The sequence below is a fragment of the Pseudophryne corroboree genome, chromosome 2 (genome assembly GCF_028390025.1).
Source record: "Pseudophryne corroboree isolate aPseCor3 chromosome 2, aPseCor3.hap2, whole genome shotgun sequence".
NCBI classification, from domain to species: Eukaryota; Metazoa; Chordata; class Amphibia; order Anura; family Myobatrachidae; genus Pseudophryne; species Pseudophryne corroboree.
This window is the reverse complement of record NC_086445.1, coordinates 447,978,457-447,992,149: the sequence shown is the minus strand read 5'-3', so window position 1 is coordinate 447,992,149 and position 13,693 is coordinate 447,978,457. Positions and strand designations below refer to the sequence as shown.

General features: G+C 45.3%; 1 protein-coding gene across 3 annotated transcripts in view; it reads left to right on the top strand.

The window, feature by feature from the left end:
- Window positions 1-10,869, top strand: part of ZZEF1 (zinc finger ZZ-type and EF-hand domain containing 1) — a 404,243-nt gene extending 393,374 nt beyond the window's left edge. For all 3 annotated transcript variants that reach the window (XM_063953702.1, XM_063953701.1, XM_063953700.1), the window contains exons 54-55: window positions 115-186; window positions 8,175-10,869. In XM_063953702.1, coding sequence (XP_063809772.1) covers window positions 115-186; window positions 8,175-8,249 — 147 coding nt within the window. In that variant the 3' untranslated portion in view covers window positions 8,250-10,869. The remainder of the gene's footprint in view (window positions 1-114; window positions 187-8,174) is intronic.
- The last annotated feature ends 2,824 nt before the right edge of the window (window positions 10,870-13,693 follow it).

Below are 13,693 nucleotides of genomic sequence, written 5' to 3'. Positions count from 1 at the left end.
GAAATATAATCTGTCTTTGTAGTCTTTAAATATTACATGTACTCTGTTCAGTGCAAAAACAATCCTGAATTGGTTTGATATTGTTTTTCAAGTCTCCTCTTTTTGTCACTGCAGGATCTAGGGTGCTTACAAGACTATTTGATTAGTTTAACCATGGATGATCAGATCAATCATTACACAGAACAGGTAAGCCCTGCAGAGTGTTTGGTAATGTATACTACTTTGTTACCATCACTGCATAAGAGCATACTGTAATTGCCTATTCTTCCTGAATTTGCCGGGACACTCATGCATTTTAGACTGGGCAATGTTCCCTGGCCCTGACCGCTTCTCTAGTGTTTGTGTCATCATGGTCCAACTCCTACATCTTTAAAAAGTTGCTGTATAATAAATATACCCCATTGTGGTTCAAAACTAAAAGGACATGCACAATGGAGCAACTGGGAAATGTTTAACAGATCTGAAGTAATAAAGAAGTGTGAGGAGAGGAATAAGTGATCGGCACACAATTTAGATACCACACAAAAAGGGGCTGGATTCGACAAGCCGTTAACTTTTTTTTATAGGTCTTCACAAACAGATAATTTGTATGCGTGGGAGTAAAATGACTGAAACTCAGCAGAAATGAAGAGACAAGCGCAAGGTTTTCTTCTTCGTTAATTGTTGTCAACATTCCCTATCCTAAACAGAAAAAGAAGTTGAGCTGTGGTGTGGTCCTTTAACCGCCTAAAAGATCCCTGATCGCTCAAAACACTATCATGACATGCACTTTTAAATATTGCTTTTTTCTCTGGCAGCTTTTTTTGTGAGTGAAAACTGCTCATGCAGGAAAAACAGTTGCAAAGCCAGCACCAAACAACCATCACTGCAATAATGCCTTGTAATGTTCTGCCGTATACAAACGATTGCTCTTTTCTCCTGTAAATGCAATAATCATCTGATTGCCAGATGTCTGTAGATGTGACAGTGCATTTATGGCTTAGGCTCCCTACTTAAGCCTGCACCATGTCCTGTGCAAATCATGTGCACATGTTTTTGTATAATAGTTTATATTGTTTTTAATACTAAGTGCCATTGACCTTCCTGTCTGCTTTGTAAGTAATCAAGGAGTCTGTAATGAGTTTACAAATTGATTTACAGTTTAAAAAGTAAAAAAAAAGGCTTCTTGGTTTTAAAGCAGCGATGGGGAACCTTTTCAGCCAAGGGCCATTTGGATTTATTTATTTTTTTTAAATCATTCGGGGGCCGTTTTTGAAGAGAACACCCCTCCACCCCTACCACCTCCCAAAGCGCGCACGGCGCTCCTGGGAAAGTGGGTGTGGCCTTACACATTGCTCATATTCAGGCCCAGCAACAGTGGGGACAAAGGGCACAACCATCCCGGGCCCCGAGGATTAGAGTGAATTATTGTGGAACAAAAGACAATGGCTCCTAAATTTGATCTACATAACGGATGTCCGGCGCCCCAACAAAACAATTAAGCAGGCCAGGTTAACCCCCCCCGCACCCCCCCCCCCCAGGGTTACACCTTCTTGCCAAACCCCCTCCCTGGCAATTTGTAACCTGGTATGTGCTCTGGGCACTATAGTAATGAAGGACATGTCATTACATGCAACAGTGGGAATTTCAAGACCTGAGCAGTGGGTAAAAGCATACTGTTTCCCTGCAGTCTCCCCGCTGTCCTCTCTCCACGAGTCCCGTCTGCATTACATCCTCGGCTGCCAGGCCAAGCCCCCTCCTCGTCCCGCCCATGGTTGCCTTGGCTGGGTAACATAGGTAACCCACAACCTCCTCTGTGGGATGCTGTCACCCTCCTAGTGCCGCCTGCTGCTGTCCCACTTACTCACGTCCTCCTCCATTCTTCGTCCTCCTAGTCCCTCCTGCGGTACCCTGGCTGGGCAAGACAAAATAACTTTGTGGGCCTTATACAGCCCGTAGGCCGGAGGATCCCACTCCAGTTTTAAAGAAAGCCAGTGTGTATTAATGTACATTTATTTCTCTAGCATCCATAAGGGATATTGGGGAGACTTAGTACAATGGGTATAGACGTGGTCCAAAGGAGCCGGTGCACTTTAAATTTCTTCATTGGGTGTGCTGGCTCCTCCCATCTATGGCCCCTCCCACTGGCAGATTAGAAAAAAAGTGCCCTTAGGAGAGGATGCACATCTCTGCAGCTCCAGAGAGTTTTCTTCAATTTCTTTTAAACGTTTGTTATTTACGGTGTGCTGTTTTGGGCAACAGCATACCTGCACCGTGGGAGTTAGGGGTCGGGGACCGTCACCGGCCTTGCGAGGTGCAGAGCCACTTCCCCACTGGAGGACCACCGTCCTGAGAGGTTGTTTGTTCAGCGGGGCACTGCGCCTTGGCTGTCACAATCGCAGCACGCTGCACACCCCTAACGCTAGCCTGAAGGTGACGACTGTGGTGAGTAAAAACGGGGGTCCCCCGGTTCAAAGTGTGGCTGAACGAGGGCGCGGCATTTGGGACCCTTCTGGGGGGACCCGCTAGAGCACCCCGTGTAGATTGGCTTCATATAGCTTGAACTAGCACTTGTGTGATGTTTTTAAGCTAACAGGAGACATTGCCAGTATAAAAAATCACTGTAGCTCTGGCGCCATTGGGGGGGGGCGGAGCTACTTCAGAGTGGGACCAGCGTGTTTTTGACAACTTCTTCTGCTTAATGCAGCCACAGACCGCGCACACAGCGCTTCCTGCCTCACAAGACGCTGGAAAACTGGTACAGGGTGTAGTAAAGGGGGAGAGCCGCTATTCACTATCTGGATCCTCTACAGGACAGAAATTATTAGTGTTACTGTGATATAATTAGCTGTCAGCCTCACTGGGGCTGTGCAGCTAGGGGTGTGCTGGTATCTTTCTCTCTCTGTCTCCTCTCGCATACAATAAGGGCAGTATTACTGTGTGTGTGTGTGTGTGTGTGTGTGTGTGTGTGTGTGTGTGTGTGTGTGTTATTGTGCTTACTGTGAAACATGGGTAAACACAAGCTGTGCAATGTATGTCACACTAGATTCTATCCAGTATCATCTGATTCTGTTTCTTGTGAACAATGCAGCCAGTCTTCACAAATCAGTGAAGTGGCTGGGGGAGAGGGTCCAGAGCCCTCCTGGCTGGGATCTCTTAAAACTATGATGTCTTATATGTCATCCCAGCTCACTGCTAATGTACAAAAAACTTCCCTATACAACAGGCGGTTGCAGACTTAGCTGCTAGGGCAGATGTTTGTGAATTTTCGATTATTTTAAATAAATATTTCAAATTCCAGCGTTAATATACACTGCGGACGCAAGCTGCATCTTGTTACCATATACGATAAAAGTGCACTGAACTTTGCAACACTATGTCCATTAAGAGAAAGCAAGCAGTCGCACACATTTGTATACTGAGGTCCAACGCTCAGAGGTATATATATTTGATATTAAAAGGGGGATGCATACAAAATAACATATGTACAGTATATCATTAAGTATAACGTGTATATATATGGTTACAGAGTTAAAATTACACAAGAAGCAATTGCAGTTACATAAGAATCAGTTACAGTCAATATACATAAGCTTAGTTTCACTGGTCCCAGGCAGCCAGTCATCAGGTAGGAGACTTCTGATAAGGGGGTGTGTGTGTGAGAGAGGGTATGAAAATGTATCAGAGACTTCCTGCTTCTGGGTCCCTATTTTCATACAGTAAAATAATGGGTGTATACAACAGTGAGTTTCATCTTCTTCCATTGGTCCAGAGGCTAGACCTCTCAAGAACTCGACGGCTCATAGGTCAGTGCGAGGGCTTCAGACCCTCCAACATGACCCGCCCCACTAGGTACAAAATGCTCTGTTTCTGGACTTCCCTCATAATTTATGATTTCCATCACCTGTGTTGAACTAGTTATTTGATGAGAGTGCTGTTTCTTCACAGGTGATGGCAATCCTAAATTAAGAGGGAAGTCCAGGAGCAGAGCATTCTGTACCTTGTGGGGCGGGTCATGTTGGAGGGTATGGGGCTTTTGTCCTATATTGCAAACACATGTGTCTGCCCCCAGGGCCATGACTGTGAATCCAGTTTCAAGTCTTCAGGAAGTCCTTTGTATTCATACATTTGTTCATAACTAATCGTTGCAATGTGCTACAATTTACCCATAGCTATCAAATTAATATACACATTCTCCTGATCATTTTGACACTAAGCAAGATATATTTAACTAGTTCCGTTCCAATAATGCATATATATCTTATGTTCCACTCTATTATATAAATACATTATAATGTCTGGTGCTTGTCATGTTTTGTCTATGTGTAATTTTATGTGTTGTATGAAATATGTGTTGAATATATCTTTGTGGCTTGTCTGTGTGGATGCATATGCTACCGTATATCCTGTGCACGCTGCGTGTATGCACATGAACAGAGACCTCTCTGTTTGGCATTTGTATAATGTCTGTATGTAATATTTTTGACTTCGACAGTCCACCCTTTGACAGTAGACAATAACTGTCATAACTGTCACACTAAACATAATTACAAAAAAAAAATTCAAACAATAACCGGTGACCTAGACACACGTATGTATTCTTTTTGCAAATCAGACATTGACTATAGTTGGGGAAGACAGAGAGGATGACGGGACATCCTCTATATGCGCTCGGCGCTCTAGGGGCCACTGGTTGGATGTGGGACTTCGACATGTTACACAGCCCCCCCCCCCCTCATGCAGCACCACAGAAGCGTGGTTTGCCTGCTCTACTCTCTGATTCAGATGAGGAAATACAGGATGAGGAGGACTTGGATCCCGTTAGTGGGGAATCCGATTCTGCTCAGGGTATTGAACCCCTCATTCTGGCTATACGGGACGTGTTAAAGCTCCCCCTAGAGGACGCTGTGTCACAGCAGTCGTTTTTCTTTACACAAAACAAGCCTTTTGTCACTTTCCCTGATTCTGCAGAGTTAGATGACTTATTCAAACTAGCCTGGAAAAATCCACACAAAAATGCACAAGAGATGATGCTCCTACTCTGGGTCCAGGGGGTCAATGTTGTCCTTTACTTGGATGATCTTCTGATAAAAGCATGATCCAGGGAGCTTTTATTGCTCCATATCGACCACACTATCCAACTTCTGTCAAGCCATGGGTGGATTTTCAATCTACAGAAGTCCCACCTGGAGCCAACTCAGCGGCTCCTGTTCCTGGGGATGTTACTGGATACTGTGGCTCAAAAGGTGTTCCTCCCAGAGGACAAGATGGGAATACTTCAGGAGATGGTCCTCAAGGTGCTCCGACCTACTTGAGTATCCATACATCTTTGCATCAGATTGTTGGGGAAGATGGTAGCCTCTTACAAGGCGATCCAATATAAGCGGTTCCATGCCAGAAGATTTCAATTGGATTTCCTGAGCAAGTGGTCCGGTTCACATCTACAGATGCACCGGATGATTCAACTGTCTCCTCGGGCCAGGATTTCCCTCCTGTGGTGGCTGCAGTCCTCCAACCTACTGGAAGGCCGGCGTTTCGGGATGCAGGATTGGACCCTCCTCACGATGGATGCGAGGATGGGGTGCTGTCACCCAAAGTGCACAGTTCCAGGGCAGGGGATTAGCCCACGAAGCCCTCCTTCCTATCAACATTCTGGAACTTTGGGCGATCTACAATTCCTGTTTCAGGCCTCTCCTCTGCTCACGGATCACGCGATTCAAGTTCAGTCGGTCAACGCCACAGCAGTGGCGTACATCAATCGACAAGGATGAACTAAAAGCAGTTCCTGCATGCGAGACGTGTCAAAAATACTCCTGAGCAGAAAGAAATGCAAGAGCAATGTCTGCAATCTTCATTCCGGGTGTGGACAACTGGGAAGCAGACTTCCTGAGTCGTCACGATCTCCACCCGGGGGGGAGGGGGGGGAGGTCTCCACCATCAGGTGTTCCAACAGATCGTCCACTGGTGGGGCTGCTCGCTGATAGACATGATGGCTTCTCATCTCAGCAAGAAGCTTTGCTGGTATTGTTCACGAACTAGGGAACCTCAGGCGAGGGCAGTGGATGCGCTGACGTCGCCTTGGCCTTACCATCTGGTCTACCCGTTTCCTCCGATTCTGTTGCTCCCAAGGGTGCTCAAGCGAATCAGAAATCAAGGAGTCCAGGCAATTCTGATTGCCCTGGATTGGCCTCAGAGGGCGTGGTACGCGGATCTTCTGGACATGTCCGTCGAAGATCCTTGGCCTCTACCACTAGGAAACGATCTTCTTCAACAAGGACTGTTCGTCTACCCGGACTTACGGCGACTTCGTTTGCCGGCATGGAAGTTGAGCGGAACTTCCTAGCTCACAAGGGCCTTTCCAAGAAGGTTATTGCTACCATGGTTCAGGCCAGGAAACCTGTGACGTCAAAACACTATCATCACATCTGGAGAAGATATGTCTCTTGGTTAGAGGAACGCACGTATCCACCTACAGAGTTCCACTTGGGACGTTTCTTACATTTCCTGCAGGCTGGTGTGGATAAGGCCTTGTGTCTGGGTTCCATTAAGGTCCAGATTTCAGCTTTCTCCATTTTCTTCCAGAGGAAATTTGCACTGTTGCCAGAAGTTCAGACCTCCTTTTGTACAGCCTATGGCACCCTGGGATTTGAATGTGGTGTTGGAATTTCTACAGTCCTCCTGGTTTGAGCCTTTGATGATGGTAGAAGACAAGTACCTCACATAGAAAACAGTGATGTTACTGGCCTTGGCTTCTGCTAGACGTGTCTCAGAATTGGGGGCCTTAGTGTGTAAGAGTCCATACTTGATCTTTTACGAGGACAGAGTAGTGCTCACGACTAGGCAGCAGTTCCTGCCGAAGGTTGTCTCAGTGTTTCCCTTGAATCAACCTATTGTAGTTCCGTCCAGTTATGACACTTCTGCTCCTCCGGAGGCATTGGATGCTGTGCGAGCCTTGAAGATCTATGTCAAGAGAACGGCTCGGATCAGAAAGACGGATTCCTTGTTCGTGCTCTATGATGCGCAGAAGAAGATTTGTCCTGTTTCGAAGCAGTCCATTGCTCGTTGGCTTCGGCTTACTATCCAACAGACCTATGTGTCGACCGCCTTACCTGTTCCTAAGTTTCTGAAAGCCCACTCTACAAGATCTGTGGGCTCTTCCTGGGTGGCTGCCCATGGAGTCTTGGCCTTGCAACCCTGCCGAGCTGCTACCTGGTTGGGGAAGAACACTTTTGTAAAGTTCTACAAGTTTGATACCCTGGCCAAAGAGGATACCCAGTTTGGGCAGGCGGTGCTGCAGAAGTCTCCGCACATTCCCGCCCGTTATGGATGCTTTGGGACGTCCCTATCGTACTAAGGGGGTAATTCCAAGTTGATCGCAGCAGGAACTTTGTTAGCAGTTGGGCAAAACCATGTGCACTGCAGGGGAGGCAGATATAACATGTGCAGAGAGAGTTAGATTTGGGTGTGGTGTGTTCAATCTGCAATCTAATTTGCAGTGTAAAAATAAAGCAGCCAGTATTTACCCTGCACAGAAATAAAATAACCCACCCAAATCTAACTCTCTCTGCAAATGTTATATCTGCCACCCCTGCCATGCACATGGTTTTGCCCAACTGCTAACAAAATTCCTCCTGCAATCAATTTGGAATTACCCCCTAAGTCTCCCCAATATCCCTTATGGATGCTAGAGAAAATAGGATTTTAATTACCTACCAGTAAATCCTTTTCTCATAGTCCATAAGGGATATTGGGCGCCCGCCTCAGTGCGTTGACTTTTCTGCAGGTTCTCTGTTATGTGGTTACCTGTTCAGCTGTTGCAGTTGTTGTTACCAGCCATTGCTGGTTGTTATATGTTCGTGGTGTGCTGGTATTAAATCTCACCACTCTTTGTTATCCTGTTCCTTCTCTCATATATGTCCTTTCTCCTTCGGGCACTGTTTTACCTATAATTGCCTGTGGGAGGGGGCATAGAGGGGAGGAGCCAGCACACCCAGTGAAGAAAGTTAAAGTACACCGGCTCCTTTGGACCTCGTCTATACCCATCATACTAAGTCTCCCCAGTATCCCTTATGGACTATGAGAAAAGGATTTACCGATAGGTAATTAAAATCTTATTTTTCTGTGTTTCTTTTCCCTTTTTTTTCTGAGCCCCAAAGTTGTTAATGTTTTTTAACTTTGTTTTCTGTACTTTACAGGCGCTTAGAAACATTGCTGCTATAAGTTTTGCAATCAACTATCCAAACAAATCGACAAGTGCGTGGAATGCTTGATTACAAGGTGGATAAATGCCATTTATCCTGGATTCTAATTACAGCTGAGAGTGCATGCTCTGTGGGTTTTCCATCAATGTTTATGGAGCCCTCCAGGAGCAGATCACGTAAGAATAATGGATTAGAGACCATACACCTGCCTCTTAGCACACATGCATTTAAACCATCATTTACAGTAAGGAACGTGACAATTATTCAACCTTTGGAACCCTGTTTACTATAATTACTTAATCCCAAGCTTTGAATGCTGAAGAATTGTATTTTCTCCCAGCTGTCTGTATTAGGCTGGTAAGCCAAACTTGACATGAATACTATACAGAAAAGAAATTAAGGAGAGACACACTGGAGCATTTCAAGAAAATACAAAAGGGAAATTGTGACATTACCCCAAGCATCCAATCAGAGATTGTCATTTTTCCAGCATGGATTAGACAAACATCTGGTTGCTATGGGCAACTCAACAATTTGTTCTAGTTTCTTTTTTAGATGTTCCCAGATGTCTATGTATATGTTAGTAGTCTTTCAACATGCATTTGACCACAACCTAGTCATTATTACTATTTTAGCCATCAGATGTCCCGACTTGATTTGTTATGCAAGGTATGTAAATCTGTGTACAGATTTAAACCTAATAGTAAGTACACAAAATATATTTTCCTGCCAAAAGGAGACACTACGTTTTTTCTGCATTTTCTACAGAGATTTAACTTGTAGGAACACCATGCCAACACCAGTAATACTTCCAAACGTTGATTTTACATTGAATGTTACAAAGGGAACATAAGTCCTTTTTTTTTTCCTACTTTGAAATAATGTGCTGTAAAATGACTACAGCATATCGCATTGATTGACCGCTAAATCCAATGACTGTAGACGTAGCAGACAACTTCCTATCATGGCAATGGGGACACAATACTTTTGTTTTATCGGTCTCCGGTGTTTGTGTAGAGGTAATCTTGTTTTATAGTACTATGCATGTAACACTGCAAGGTACAGGCTAGTCTCTCACACACATTACACAGTTTATGCTCATGTCCTTTTCTTTTTATTCTGTATAGATTAGTGACACTGTGTATATATGTGTCACTTTTAAGATATATACTTGAATTGCTTATTGCATGGGAAGTGTTATGGGATAACCAATTTCCAGTAAACATATAGCTTCAAGAAGCCCAATGAAACACCCCGAAATTTCATTTCTATAAGAAATTCATATGTGGAAGTGTTTCTTTTTATTCTTCTCCAATAAAAGTTTCGGAACCATGCCATTACTGAGCAAGCTGCATTAAATTCACTATACAGGGAAAAAAAGCAGATCTTACACCAGATCATTGATCGTTCTCAGTTCACTAATGCACATTATGGCATATGGGCTACTTTTCCCACATCCTTGTTCTTACTCCTCATGCAATCATTATCCAGTCACAGAGTTCAGTAATTCCTAGTTCAAGTTGCTTTTTGTGCGACATGATTAATGCATATGGTCTAATGCTTGGGAGTGTAGATAATCATTTCATATTTTAAACAAAATCGGTTGTTTGGGATTTGGTTTTAGTGTTGTGGGGTTTTTTTGCCATAAGTTTAAGCTAATAAAGCGTAATAAGTAAAATGTTCAGAGAAAATATAAAAAATTTTTACGGCACTAAAAGTCACACTCAGGTCTGATACTATATGTAATTTATTTTACCTTTCCTAATGCTTTTGATTTATTTTATGAACACCAATATCAATTAACTAATTTACTATAGAATGTTTTGGATGTCTGTACATTCAACTTAAGTTCTTCTTTCTTTTGTCTTCCTTTGTAGCATATGTGAAATTTCCTTTGCTATACTACTGTGCACCTCTTGCCTTTACGTAGTTGGGGGAAGCCATTTGGTTTGGTTTTAGTGTGACCCACAAGATAGCCTCTGCTGTGTATTAAATACAGGTACATTTCATCCATGTGTAGTAATTCTAGGTCTTTTCAGTGCCTGTCCTGCAACACAGTTTAACTGTTTCCTTTGATTTCACCCACATTTGTACTTGTTTAGATAATATATTTTTAGTTATTCGTTAACAGGCAGTTGTGCTTATTGAGAACAATAAGGCGGCTCTGCAATTGCTATTGCTGCGGTGTAGCCATTACATAGGATAGTGCGTGTCTAGTAGGATAGGCAGAGTGTGCACTTGCATTGCACTGAACAGGTAGTAATGTACGCTTTGTCCTAGACTGACGTTCACACTGTGGCTCACTGCACATGATGCATGATGAGATGACTGTTCAATGATGTGGAAGAAACATCAGTTGCTCCGATATGGATATAACCATGTAATAATATACTGCTGGCTTAATGGTATGCTAACAAAATGTGCCTAATATGTACAATGTAATATGTAAACACACACACACACACTGTACTTATCATTGATTTCTAATATTTGCTTTACATGTTTTAAGAAAAAAAGTTGTTTTTTGTTATGGGGTTAAAACTTTTCCTATTTGGTTGTAAAGAAGAAAATATAGTATATTATAAATTTCACATGTAAAAAAAGTTATACATATGAACTCCGTATGTGCAAATTAAGAAAATATATTGTAAAAAAAAAAAATATCACTAATAAAATAAAGTGAATGCAACAGTTTTTGTTTTGTTCTTTGTATTTGTGAATGTACAGATAGGACGAGCCTGCATTCTGCACCGCATGACCTATTATAAAGCAGGTAGTGCGGCATTGTTATTAAGATGAAGTAAACTGTATATAAAAATAAATAAAAGGGTTTTGAGAAATCCAGTAAATATACTGTAGATAGATATATAATTTCTTATGCGTGTGTGGCTATTTGTGACCAAATGTGGGGAATATTTTGGCTGCATTTACAGTATTTAAATAGAAAACAGAAAACAAAATCGTATAGTATGGAAACAGTGTGAATATCAGTAGTGGGCCTACTACAACACAAGCATTTACATTGGAACGCCTTGATACACACAATAGCATACAGTACGGGATGCAGTGAGGATACCAACAGACGGTAACCCGGCGCTCAAAATATCGACGCCGGAATCTCGTCCACACCTGGAACACAGATGCCGATATCCAGACAGGATTCGGGATCCCATAGTCTAAATACAGACGCATGAAATCCTGATCCTTCTCTCAGCCGGACGCGATCAACACGAAGGGGGGGTTAGGTACCCGGGCAGGGAGGGTTAGGGTTAGGCACTTCACAGGGGAGGTTAGGGTTAAGCATCTAGCAGGGGCGGGTTAGGTTTAGGCAGCGGGGAAGGGAGGGTTAGGGTTAGGCACCACCGGGGAGAGTTAGGGTTAGGCACCCACAAGGGAGGGGAAAGGGAAGGTTAAGGGGGCTTACTGGGGGGCTAACGATATTCTGATGGACGGGATGCCGTTGTCTGTATACTGACAGCCATCCCGTCCATCTGCAAATCATACTGATCCCTACAACACATAGGGCCTGATTCTAAGTCACATGCTCAGCCAATACCTGTATCTGACTCGGTAGAACATTCTTTTTCTGCTTATGTGTCTGTCACACTGTGTGCCAGGGGTGTATCTTCCTATTGGCCAGGATGGCATTTGCCAGGGGCGCCGGCCAAGAGGGGGGCGCCGCCCGGCAGTGCCACCCACGCAAGGGGGTAGAATGACATAGTAGTTCTCACTGAGTACATCCCTTAGCAGTGCACAACCACTGCCGGACTCTCAGAAGCTTATTGCACTCTGACACTCTCTGTGACTACAGTCACAATGATGGTGAATATAGCCGGGGAACTGGGCACTTCCAGGTATGGGGAGGGGCGAGGCACCGCCTCTTCCTCATCCGCTCCCCTTCTCATTGGTCCCACGCAGTCTGTCACCAAACACCAGCCACTACAATCAGCACCAGTCAGCAGTGCAGCATGAGCAGACCTGTACATTTTCTGCTGTACCGTAGCTGCACTGCATGGTCTATCCTGGCAGTCTGGATCAAAAGTTACAAAGAGCTCTGTATGGAGAGGTATCTAGACCAGTGACTGCCCGTCCAGCTGTGTTGAGACTACAACTCCCAGCACACCTTGTCAATTGGATTTGCTGGGACATGTACTGCAATCACACCTAGAGAGGGGTTTTTAACTGTATGTATGTGTGCATATATCCCCTCGGTGCCCCGTCCACACCCTCCTTGTAATTCCCCCTTGGTGTCACTGCCTGCACCATCCCTGTAACTGCCCCCTCAGTGACCCTGCCCATACACTCTTGTAATTCCCTCTGTGTCCCTGCCCGCACCCTTCCCATTATTCCCCCTTAATACTCGTGCCCGCACCCTCCCCGTAATACCCTCTGTGTCCCTACCAGCATCCTAACCGTAAATCCCCCTCAGTATCCCTGCCTGCACACTCCTCGTAATTCCCCCAGTCTCCCTGCCTGCACACTCCTCGTAATTCCCCCTAAATCTCCCTGCCTGCACCCTCCCCGTAATTCCATCTCAGTGTCCCTACCCGCACCCTCCTCGTAATTCTCCCTCAGTGTCCCTACCCACACCCTCCCCGTAATTCCATCTCAGTGTCCCTGCCTGGACCCGCCCCGTAATTCCATCTCAGTGTCCCTGCCTGCACCCTCCCCGTAATTCCATCTCAGTGTCCCTGCCTGCACCCTCCCCGTAATTCCATCTCAGTGTCCCTGCCTGCACCCTCCCCGTAATTCCATCTCAGTGTCCCTGCCTGCACCCTCCCCGTAATTCCATCTCAGTGTCCCTGCCTGCACCCTCCCCATAATTCCATCTCAGTGTCCCTGCCCGCACCCTCCTCGTAATTCCCCCTCAGTGTCCCTGCCCGCACCCTCCTCGTAATTCCATCTCAGTGTCCCTGCCCGCACCCTCCTCGTAATTCCATCTTAGTGTCCCTGCCTGCACCCTCCTCATAATTCCTCCTCAGCAGGGCTGTAACTAGGTGTGTGCCAGCGGTGCCTGGCACACAGCGCACATGCACTGTGGGTGCAGTACAGCTGGTAACACCCGTAGTTCCGCAATGCAATGTGAGCCTGCAGTAGTTAAAGTGCAGCCGCGGGCAGTAAAGCCCTGCCCCCACCCTCGGAAACATGAGCTTTACAGTACAGCCAGACCACTCGCCCCCTCCACAATAGGTTATAATGTGCCGCGGCAATACTTGCCGAGCCCCTCCGCCACCGCCACCACCGTAGGTTTTAGTGAGCTGCGGGTTACTGTAGTGCCCGATCCTCAACTTGCACCCGCTCCTGCCAGAGTTACAATGCAGTGCATACAATGGCAGAGTTACAATGCAGTGCAGTCATGTCCTCCCCCTCCTGCCTGGAGGCTACAGTGACGATCTTCTGCACTCCTGTAGACCTGTACTCCCAGGGGACATGCCGGCTGAAAATCTCTATATCTACAACCACACACAGCGGCAGTGAGCGGCCAGTGAGCTCCTGGACTGCACCTAAGCAGC